At 32.5% G+C, this 12346-nt stretch overlaps 1 protein-coding gene and 1 pseudogene across 1 annotated transcript; both read right to left on the bottom strand.

Moving 5' to 3' along the window:
- Positions 1 to 1415: 1415 nt before the first annotated feature.
- On the bottom strand, positions 1416 to 8336 carry LOC114729180 (3-ketoacyl-CoA synthase 11-like; annotated as a pseudogene).
- Positions 8337 to 10252: 1916 nt separating this feature from the next.
- Positions 10253 to 11880, bottom strand: LOC114729179 (3-ketoacyl-CoA synthase 2-like). The gene is made up of 2 exons (XM_028916158.1): positions 11257 to 11880; positions 10253 to 11037 (listed from the first exon to the last, which is right to left on the bottom strand). The coding sequence occupies exons 1-2, from the start codon at positions 11878 to 11880 to the stop codon at positions 10258 to 10260; spliced, it is 1404 nt and encodes a 467-aa protein (XP_028771991.1). The 3' UTR covers positions 10253 to 10257.
- Between the last annotated feature and the right edge of the window lie 466 nt (positions 11881 to 12346).

Genomic DNA, 12346 nt, shown 5'->3' with positions numbered 1-12346 from the left:
AAAGATTGTGGGAGGAGAGGAGAATGTGCCCTTTTTTTTTTTTCTTTTTTTTTAGTATTTTGGTACTTTTATAAAAATAGTGTGAGCCCCACCACCAAAAGTAACCGCAGTTATCTCATTTTAACGGTTTTGTCATTTTTACACCCATTTTTGACCGTTCGTAGTTAGATTTGCACCTAAAAAAGTATACCATGTTAGACGCATTTTTTGAAAAAAACTGATAGATATTTTCGCATCTTAACCCCATTATTATTAGATTGATTCAAATGCAATCACAATAAACTAATAGTAGTGTTTGATTTCAGCAATAATTGGCTGCTGCTTTTTTCCCCCACTAAATTGTGGTCATGAGGAGACATATTTTTTCAAGTATTACACAAACTTTAAAATTAATTTCATTATTTTATGATTTACAAATGCTGTTTCCGCACTAACGAGACGCAATACTAATAAAGGATTTTGGTCCATTTTGTAACAAAAAAAACAATAAAACTGATAGTGCGTATACATACTTGGGAATTCGAAAAAACATTAGTACAAATTGTTGCCATATCTAGTAATGATGCGATATATAACTGCACTGAAGCAAAGCTTCCCCCCCCCCCCCAAAAGTTTCAGCATTATTGCATTGGCAGCATGGAAAATAAAAATATATTTAAATGTTTTCGAAATTAAAAATATTCGGGATTGTAGTTATTTTTCAAAATCATAATGTGTATTTCAATGATTGACCATATATTACGTTTTTAATCATAACGTACAAACCTATGATATATGTGGCCAAATTACGGGTGTTCATAACATAAAAAGATCTAAAATAACCAAAATGCGTAGAGAGCTTTAAAAGGTCAAAAAAAAAAAGAAAAAAAATTAATTTTCTAGATTTTTAACTCATAACTCACTTATAATTTGATCTCTAAACTTTTGACTCGTCTATAACTTGATTCCTTATTTTTTCAAACTTTTTATACTACTATCTTTTTATACACCACTTTATTCCTCATTATTTGTCATTTGTAGGGTTGAATTTTGACCTTTTTTATTTGTCACTTGTATCCTTTTAATGTTTTATTTTCAATTTATCTCTATTAATTGTAGTAAAAGTGAATAGAGAGAGAGAATGTATGCTAGAAAATATACTATTAATTATAGTATAAGTCATCCTACGTGGCGAAAATTTGCCTAGTAGTCTAGTACTACCGAATCAAAACTAATTAATTTTACCTTTATAATATTTATACATCTTCCGTGCTATGCTAAGAAGAATCAACTTGAGAATATAAGGGTTTTAAACAAACACCATTAACTATGATTGAACATTTAAACAAGGGATCAGACTAACAAATGACCCATACATGAAAGATCAAATTAAAATCACTTTATTCTTTATTTTAGCTATGGCTCAAATCTAAGAGCTAGTTTTGAGAAGAAACACTAACAGGGAATTCATGAATCTCATCCATCCATGGATTCTTCAATAAAGTTGCATCAACATTGTCTAATGCAACCCACACTGCACTATTACACTTGAATCCTGACCCAAATGCTAGTTGCCAGATCTTGTCACCTTTCTTAATTCTTCCTTTGGCTTCACAATAAGCCAATTCATACCACACTGAACTCGAAGATAAATTCCCAAATCTATACAGCGTCATCCTCGAAGGCTCCATGTCCCAATCTTGAAGCACAAGACTCTTCTGCATTGTATCTAGCACTGCCCTTCCTCCAGCATGAATACAAAAGTGCTCAAAAGCAGACTTGAAGTTTGGAACATAAGCTTCAATCTTCATTCTAAAAACCTTCCTTCCCACAAAATTTACAAGAAACTTGAATTTTTCTGAGAGAGGAAGGACCAGTGGGGCGAGAAATGTGATGTGAGACTTGAGCCCTTGACTGCAACATGCATGAGGTCTTTCGAAATCGCAACACCAATATGGTTGTTGCTCATCGTCTTGTTGGTGGACACAGTTGTAGCTTCTGTCATCAGAAGCCATGTGGGTACGAAGTGTATTCATGATTTGGTACTTTGAACGAAGGCGATCTGAAGGATGGTGGACAAAATCAAAGCAGAACCACCCATGCGAAAGAGACAAAATGGTAGGATCATGGAGGGGTTCCTTCCCTTATACAAGCCCGCGGAAATTTCAGTGCTCAGCACCATGGCGTATGAGTTAGGATGTGACTATGTTATGATAATAATGAGGCTCATATGAGTATATATTAATATGATAAAGTTTATGTCATTAAAATTGAGACAGCAACAATATTAAATTTAAAATTAAGAGAATATATACCTGGAGGAGGTGTTTGGCAAAGTCAATAGCAAGAACCCCAGCACTACATCCCATGCCACTAAGATTATAGCACAATATATTATTTCTGAACTTATACCGATTCACAACGATGTCACAGAGGGATGGCGTGGGGCAAAATACTGAACAGTTCACAACAAGAATTCCCATATCCTTTGGTTGAAACCCACGTTTCTCCAGAAGTTTATCAATGGCGCCGAAAAATATAGCTTCTGTCTCCTTCCTTGCTTCAACTAGAGACTCATTTGGTGGGGTTTCCAATAGAGCCTGACACCCGTACGTCTTAGGTCCTATACCAGACTTATCTAAAATCTTCTTCACAAGCTTCAAGCTCTGTTCTGATTCCAAAATGGTCTTCGCTCTTTCCAGCACCCTTTCCTTGGTGACAGCACAGAATCGTTTGGTTTGTAGCATGCAAAGTCTACTAAGTATACTGGTCTTGGTTCTCTTCAAATGGTGATAAATGGCTAGGGTTATTAAGAGGAGGAGAAATGTACAGAAGCAAGAAAGCTTTAGGGGTGATTGAAGATAATTGAACTTATGAATGAAAAAAAAAGCCGAAGCTGCTACTAGAAACGATAGTTGGTTCATCATCTTAAAGGGTGAAGGCTAAGCGCAGTGATGGCAGTTGAGAATTCTCCATTTTTTGAGCTTATATATAGAGAAAGTTAGATGAAATCATATTATTTTTTGGTTATACCTAGGAGAAACTACGGTTTATTTTTTGTAGACTAGGTTGTTGAACTAGATTATGAGATCATGTTTTGTACAAGTTTTGGGGTGATTTGTATTTTTCATTATTTATAAATTATTGATTAAAATGTAACCAAATATGTTTATATATAAATCATATAACTATGGTTAAATATTTGTTAAAATGTATTGCCCCGTCTTTAGTAAATTTAATGTATAATTAGAAGATATATATGTGCACATACACATTAATAATTACAAAAAATTATAATTTTAATTAAATAGTTTCCTATATAAGAACAAAAATTTAATAAAATTATAAAATTTGATAATTGATAACAAGAAAACGGAAAAAAAATATAACAACATCAAAATAGATACAATATAATTGTTTTACTGCCCATATATGTAATAGTAATGGGAATCTTACTTTTTTTTTTCCCCAACATCATCATCATAATATGTGATGCTTAATTGATTAATGGAATTTCTGCATGTTTTTAATTTAAAACAGTATTCACGATCTTCTTTTCAATATAAACAATCAATAGGCTTCCTCTTCATTTTGATGGTTTCAGTGAATAGGCTACCCCGTAAGTAGTGCAGAATCAACTTCGGTCCGTCCTCGTATGCACATTAATTCATTTCAACTTATAAAGAATTAAATATTGTTGAAATGTAGATTTTGATGTTTTATTTTGCATTTTCGTAAGGTAATCATTAATTCACACATGGATTAATTATGTTAAAATATAATACTCCTCCGGTCCTTAATATAAGACCCATTTAACTAATTGATCAGATCAAGAAATTTAGGTAAACTAGTTAATTATAAGAAATGTGACAGATTTTTCTTAAAATACCATAATCATCTTTCTTAATACTCCCTCTTTCTATCTACTTAATTATGGTTGAAAGAGTATCCATAAGGGTAATTTAAAGAAAATTGATAAATATGATAAATAGTCTTATATTTAGAACCAAAACCAACTCAACAATTAGATCTTATATTACAGACCAGAGGAGTACATAATTAATATTGCACATTTCCTAAATGATAACATTTGACGATTGCATCGCTCTGGCCTGAAGTTATATATTTGTCGTTGAAAACGGATAAAACGAAGAAACTAACGAACGATGAAGCACATTATTACAAAGAAAGTCACGCTTACTCACACAACAAATCATTTGATATGACAAATTCTACAGTGTGATACTATAATCCTATGTAGTATTATTTAATGGTTGTTGAAGTGTCCATATTAGTTGGAAAAAGGCATTTGTCAACCATGGAACCAAATCGGTACTCACTCTATATCCTATTTATAAGTTATTTTCAATTACTTTATATAAATCAGAAAAATAAGTCAATTATGAGTTAAAATTAGGGAAAGTTAGAATAGAGGACCTAAAAGGAATAATATTTACTGCAAAGGATCTTAAAAGTCCTAATTACTTAGAAAGACCAAAAACTAAAATCTAAATATACTAATACTAAACTATACCCCTAATAAACTTCCTTATACTCCCTCCAACCACATCTCAATTACTTGACAATTAGTAACTAAAAATAGGAGAGCAATCTATTATCGTCAATTTTTATTCTTTTTTATTCAATCTACGCATTATAAAAATTTTACAATATAATTATATATAATAGTTGGTCACTTAAATTTGATCATTAAAATTTAATAATCTGTGTTCCTAATTTATTTTTACAAAAAAGCTAAATTTTATATACGAAGCTAATTTTATTTTTTATATAACATTAAATTAGAGCAAGTGTTCCAAAAGAAATTATATTACATTAATTTAAAATTTTTATAAAATTTTATGCATGTTGAAATATGTTATAAAAAATAATTTTTATTTTGATTTTGATTAAAATAATAAATAATTAATTATTAATTATTTTTACAAAATTTATATTTATTTTTCTGTTTATATATTTTTATCAATATTTTCGCTCATTTACTATATCTAACTATTTTTTTGGAAATTAGTTGATGTATTTTTAAAAGTAATTAAATATATAAATTTTTATTATAATATATTTAATAGGACGAACAGGGGTGAGGAAAAAGTGGAGATGAATAATTTGTCCTCATCTTAGTAGGTGAAGAAAATTTTATTTTTGATTAAAAGTTTTGAGTGCATTTTGTTTCCAATAAATAAAAAAAGTGTCGATATTAATGGTAATGTCAAATATTTAAGGCATGATTAGTAAAAATGTAAGTGATTTAATCAGAGGCAATTTGGTGTTTGCATATTTATTTATTTTATTTATGGTCCTTCTAAATAATTATAATTTTTAAGATCCTTTGTAATAAATATAACTTTTTCTTATTCCTTCTCTCTAATTTTCCCTTAAAATTATATCATCTTTCAACAATATTTATATTAAGGTCCCTACTGGAAAATAAATTGATTCATATATTTTGTAAAATGAATTATAAGTGCGGATGTTAACAAGAATTCTAATAAAAGATTACTTATAAAATTGTAGCTTCCACAATATAGGTTATAAGGAGCAAAAGTGAAGAAAAGAGGGAGGGCATTTTTGTCCGACCAATTTTTCCCAAATAAGAACACAGGTCATCCTTTATGGTATTTGTCAATATTTGTTCTTTTTAAATTCACATTTGCTCACATTTTAAATGACCTATTGACCATAAAAATAACGTTTAAACTCACATTTTGTAACACATGAATTGCCACCCTAAACATATCCTTTCATGTGTGGTTATTGTTTTTTCGAAAAAGATAATGTCATTCATTCGTTATAGTTTTTAATAGGTAATGACATCTTATTTAATGGAAAATTACCCCTTGCCCTTTGATCTATATATCTTATTAAAATAATTTAATACGTATTTAAATTAAAACTTAAATATATAACAAAATATGTGAGGAAAATTAAAAAGCTAGTGTCTTGATAGTATATATTGGATAAGGAAATATAAACATATTGATATTCTTGTATTGCACAGCTGAACATTTGCTACTGCACCTTTTCATTCATTCCTCTTTTTTTTTTTTTTTTATAACTGATCAGAATATCCTCAAATTACTTTGAGCTTCAGATTAATCTCTATCGAGCCAAAAGTGTTAAAATTAAAACCCTCTTAACAAATAAGCTTTTCAAGATTCAAACTTGTCTTCTCCTTACGGGAACCAATAGCTTGTTAGTATATCATTCCAAATTTAATCCCACACTGTATATCATATTCAGACTTGATTTGGCATATTTAGTTTCCTTTCTTTTTCTTTTTCTTGTTCTTTTTCTTCGTACAAAAAAAGTGACTTGATGGATTTATATCAAAACGTAAAGGAATTACAAATAACAGAATGGGAGAACTAATTTGGACATCTCTATAGTTTTCCTTAAATTTTTTTTCCTTTTTAAATTTATTGAGTCTTTTAACCTTCTTAAAGTCCTTTGCTAAAATCAATCCCAAGTAGAATTGAGTTTGACTGCGCAATGCACCTTCAAGAACGAGAAGGAGGAGAGATCAGATGATCCCTACAAAAAATGAAAAACAAAGGAGGAGTTGATTTTCAATACTTTGTGTATGAAACAAACCTAATTACTTTCTTGCCTTCACTATTCTACTCGAGATCCTTATCAATAAAACAAATGCAAGAGTAATCCTCATATTTAGTATCTAACAGTATATCAAATATAATTGTCTTTAATAAAAGAATTATGTGCTTTGTCAAAAAAAAAAAACAAATGCAAAGGATTGGTAATGAATTTTTCAAATTTATTCATAGGATTATGATACCCACAATCAAGACATTGCTCATATATCATCTGCTTTTTAAGCAACGCGTTAATACAGATCATGCATCTTGTTACTATATTATGGTGATCTCTCGCATTAGTGATATCGAATACTTTTCATCAAAAGATTGCCATTAAAGGAGTCAAAATTCTCAAAGTTTATATTGGCAAAAAAAAAATCTCAAATTCTATGACAAAAGTGTGCAAGAAATCGATAATGAAATATTCAAATTTATTCATAGGAGTTTGGTAGAAACAGTAAAGTCTCTGTCTCCTTCCTCGCCTCAACCAAAGACAAATTTAGGTGGGATCTCGGCCTCCTAAGTCTCAAACCAAAATTTTCTAAAATCTTTAAGACTGGCTTTTGGCTTTGTTCACCCACTACAGGAAAAAAAAAAAATTTTAAGGGACTCTAAAAAGTCGTCACTGAAAATTAATTTTCTGTAATGACAATAAAAATCATCACTAAATATGATTTTCTTGGCTGTCTCCTTGAGTGAAGAAAAATGGCTAGGCTTATTAGGAGGAACAATGCAAAGAACGTAATATGATAGGTTCATCATGTTGATGTTGAAGGTTAATTAATTAAGCAGCAATGGCGCTTGAGAATTCTCTATATACGTACGTTTGAAATTAATAGTTGTTGAAGTGTCCATATATATAATTATAGTTGAATAAGACAGTCTTTAATTTTGAAATACTGTATTTGAAACCCTCCAGTTTTTATAGATTCATTAGCAAATTAAATTCATGTTGCTCACAGTTTAAATGACTAGCATATCTTTGAATATAAAGCTAGGAAAACGAAATAATCTTATTTGGACATAAAAGAGACATACACCTCCATACTATAAGGGATTCATTAAGAACTATTATGTAAGCATGCATGCCAGAAAATATTACTTACACATTTAAAGCATTTTTTAGAATTTAACTGATGCAATATTTAAAAGTGAAATTGGGGGGGGGTCCTGCATTGAAAATTTTATTAGTGAGAAGAGTTTAAATCAGAGTACTGATATATATTTTTGTGACAAGAGTACTGATACTCTGTGGGTACAAAATTTGCAAACCACCAGTAGTTTTTGTGTATTAAAATTATCAAAAAAATTTATTAATAAAATTGTTAAAGGGACTTTTCCCAAATTTTTTTTCTGTTTAAAACAAGTGTGAAATGAAAAGGTGGGTTTCTGAAGCCCAAGAGAATGAGATTATAGATCCCAAGTGTTGGTAATGGAGTCTCTGCAAGATGGGTAGTGCATGTTGGGGTTTGTTTCTAATAATTTTCGTTCAAAATGGGCCATGTTTTGTCATTAATTATTATATATTTATATTTAGATTTGACAAATAGTTAGTTAAAATTAATTAGTTAAGCATCAAAATATATTTTATAATTTTTCAGAATTACTCCTAAGTCTCAATCAAGTTAAAAAGAATGAGAATTCCTTTTCCAAAATTTTCATTGAAAAAATGGTGGCTTCTTTCCATCACTATCCTAACTCTTGGTTCTCACGTTCTTGGAATGCGCCGCTAGTTAAAGCCATATACTGTTTAAGGGTGGTTGTTATCATTCTTTAAACATCTATCTCACTTTGTAATAATGTGACTTCATTGCCAAGTAGTGTTAAATAGGACGACGCTTTGTCTATTCAGAATGCTATGATCAAGCAGGTCATTCCATTTAAAACTTTGGGATTTCATATGAAATATCCATCTGCCTCAGACAACTCCTATTTACTTGGAAACTAGTCCATTCTGCAATGACCGTTAGAAAGCTTTTGAGAAAGCATCATCAAATGTAAAAGTTGGCTATGTCTTTGGTTGTCATATGTTTGAAACAGTTTATCATCTCCTCTACTCTTGCCTTTATATAAAGTCTGTCTAGTTTTGCTGCATTATTTTTCTGTTGAGGTGACTATTCTGCACAAGGCTTTCTTGCATCGCTTTATAGAACAGTGCATCAGCTATCTTCTGACCGCAACTCGACAATGTTAAAATGACCGATCATCTTACTAAATCTCTTCTAGATTAAGTGAATTGAGGCTCTTCATAAAGAATTCATCAACAAACCATGACAAGTAATTCAAAAATTCCAAGGTTACTTTCACAGCCTCACTGAAATTTGTAATTGGTAAAAGCCTTTCTTGTAATTCTAATGCCTTCAATTCAGTTCATACTTCTGAATTATCCAGTTATGATATTTGCAATATTCTCAAGTCAGCACAGGGCTAGAAAATTTACGCGAGAAAGGTTAAAATTCCAAGGGAATATTTCTTACATTACCACAATTTTCTCTGGCCATGATAAACTCAAACATTCATATGAGTGAAATGAAACAACCTTCTTTGATCCTGGTTTTTTCCCCCCCGCATCTCCTGTCTAAACATCTCATTTGCGATTGGTTGCTGCTGGCAAATTAAAAGTCTAATTTGTAAGCGTCGATATTTCATCAATGATTGCCACTACTGAGAAAATTCAAATTGACCTCTGATTATAGTTGGATGTGGCTAGACCTTCTTTTTTTTTTTTAAATCATACATAATATTAATAATCGAAGGTTAGGTTGTTATATGAATAAATGAATAAATCTATAATTTGCTTTAAGGCTTCGATATATAGAGTTGTTAGTATGTGGGATCCATATGCTCTTCATGCTTACCAATATAAACTTTTGCCCCTATATTCACTGTTTAAAGTGCCTTTTCAATGAATTGAGTTCAGAAACTACGCTCTCATGAAAAGAAAGTCAACTTTGGGTGTCAACTCTGCTAATGATTTATTAATATATACTTATTCTTCCAAGGCCCTATTGTAAGTATCTATCTAGTACAAAAATTAAAAAAAAAATTAATTAAGCGTCAAAATCTTTTGTAGTTTTTCATAATTACTCTTAATAAAATTTAGAAAATAAAAATTCATTTCTCACTATGCTTTCATCGAAAAGAATTAGGGTGGCTTCTCTCCATTGTCTCCCACTTCTAGCAGTCAATTATCTAGAAAATGCGAAATCCTCATCGTAAACTTCTGCAGTGTCTATCTTTTTAATTTCTATTGTTTTTATATGGTTACTGGGGGAGAATGACGAGACAAAGGACCCCTTTAGAAAGTCTTCATGTTTAGAAGCATATGAGTGGCCTTTAAATAGAGCTGGAGGAAATATTTTTCTTATGTAGGTGAATATAATCAAGGGTATGTTGAAAATTAAAGACCAAATGAAAGATTAGTGGGAAGAATATAGAAGATTGATTTGCAGCTAATTAAGGGATCACACACCAATCAACAATATCATCAATTTTCATTTTCTCCTCAATTCCATCAAAGCCACAAGTCTTTATTCCACAAAACAGTAACATATTTTTATAGCACAACATAGCGACCCAACCATAATAATTAGGACAATAGTTAATAGGATTGCATATATACACACCAAACTTAGTAGCTAGTATTGACCGACATATATCTTAACTAACGGGAGTTACCCTCTCCAACCACATTAACAGGGAATTTATGAATCTCATCATTCCATGGATTCTTCAGTGAACCTGCTTCAACGTTGTCCAATGCACCCCACACTGCACTGTTACACTTGAACCCTGACCCAAATGCTAATTGCCAGATTCTGTCACCTTTCTTGATTCTTCCTTTGGCTTCACAGTAAGCCAATTCATACCACACTGAACTCGAAGATGTGTTCCCAAACCCATAAAGTGTCATTCTTGAAGGTTCCACGTCCCAGTCTTGAAGCTCAAGACTCTTCTGCATCGTATCCAACACTGCCCTTCCTCCAGTGTGAATGCAAAAGTGCTCAAAAGCCGACTTGAAATTCGGAACATAAGCTTCAATCTTCAATCTCAAAACCTTCCTTCCGACAGAGTTTACAAGAAACTTGAGTTTTTCTGAGACAGGAAGGACCAATGGGGCGAGCGATGTGATGTGAGACTTGAGGACGTGACCTGCAACGTTCATGAGGTCTTTTGAGATGGAAACGCCAATTATTTTCTGGTCATCGTCTCGTTGAAACACACAGTTGTAGCTTCTGTCATCGGAAGCCATGTGGGTGCGAAGTGTGTGAATGATTTGGTACTTGGAACGATGACGATCTAAAGGATGGTTGGAGAGAAGAGAAGCAGAACCACCCATGCGAAAGAGACAATTGATGAGAAGCATTGAAGGGTCGTTTCCCAAGTACGTCCCCATAATTGCATTTTCAGTGCTCAAAACCATGGCATACGAGCTCGGGTGTGACTGCCAAAGCATAACAATAAGGTGTACAAGTTAGATAGGTACGCAAAATAATCAAGTTGTTTGATTACATAGCAACTAGCCTAGTTCGTTTTAGGGTTTGGGGCCTCTAACATCCCTCCATATAATGCCTTTTGCAATGCCCTAACTTCTGAAATGTGTTTTGTTTTTTTTCTTGTTTCTTTTTGCAATTAGATTATTTGGAAAAAGAATATGAAGAACCTGGAGGAGGCGTTTGGCAAAGTCAATAGCAAGAACTCCAGCGCTGCACCCCATGCCGCTAAGATCATAGCACAAAACGTTGTGTTTGAGTTTATATCGATTCACGATCATGTCACAGAGAGATGGTGTGGGACAAAACGTACTACAATTCACAACAAGAATTCCTATATCCTTTGGGTGGACCCATGTTTTCTCCAGAAGTTCATCAATGACTCCGAAAAGCACAGTCTCTGCCTCCTTCCCTGCCTCAATCAGACATACTTTTGGTTGGTTCTGCATTAGAGCTCGAGGGATGTACGTCTTAGATCCTAAACCAGACTTATCCAAAATTTTCCCCATTCGTCTCACGTTCTCCTCTGAGAAAACTCCAAAGCTCTTTAGTGTTTCCAATAACATTTCCTTGGTGAGAGCACAAGAATCGTTTGGTTTGTAGCAGGCAAAGTCTACTAAGTATACTTTGCTTGGCTGTCTCTTCAAGTGATGAAAAATGGCTAGGGTTAGGAGGAATGACGCAGAGAAGCAAGAAAATATTAGAGATGGATGAACATATTTGAATTCATGATGAACACAAGCAGAAGCTGAAGCAGCTATCAAAAAAGACTTGAGGAGCAACAGGTTCATCATGTTGACGTACGGCTAAGTTAGGAACTAAGGATACATGCGATGACCTCATTTGGCTGAGCCTTAAATAAGCCTGGCGGTGAGGGTGGGGTACAGAGAGGGAGATAGCCGCCTTGTTTCGAGCTTATCTTGGATTCTAAATAAATGCATGGATCCACACCCTTTCATGTTTTATTTTTGTGTGAGAGAGAGAGAGAGCCGCCTTGTTTCGAGCTTATCTTGGATTCTAAAATGCATGGATCCACACCTTTCACGTTTTATTTTTGTAAGCTAAAGATTTCTTATTTTCTAAGTTGCTAGAGCAAACAATAAAATATTGAAGGCAACGGCACAGTGTAAAAGCTCATTTGAAAATATCTACAAAACAGTCACGTGATAGAGTGTCTTGTTGCAAGTGACTTTGCTACTACTAGAGGATTTTACTGCCCTAATAACATTAAGGGTGTGTTTGGTACGAGCGATTTGGAAG

The sequence above is a fragment of the Neltuma alba genome, unplaced genomic scaffold (assembly GCF_004799145.2).
Source record: "Neltuma alba isolate B1F8T4 unplaced genomic scaffold, ASM479914v2 tig00012611_pilon, whole genome shotgun sequence".
Classification (NCBI taxonomy): domain Eukaryota; kingdom Viridiplantae; phylum Streptophyta; class Magnoliopsida; order Fabales; family Fabaceae; genus Neltuma; species Neltuma alba.
The sequence above is the reverse complement of the archived record's forward strand: the minus strand, read 5'-3'. Positions and strand labels throughout refer to the sequence as shown.

Excerpts from the sequence above, each read along its gene's own strand:
- LOC114729179 (XM_028916158.1), bottom strand. The coding sequence starts at position 11,880 with ATGATGAACCTGTTGCTCCTCAAGTCTTTTTTGATAGCTGCTTCAGCT. Across the intron at positions 11,038-11,256 it reads TTGCCAAACGCCTCCTCCAG|TCACACCCGAGCTCGTATGC; the intron begins GTTCTTCATATT and ends ATGCTTTGGCAG.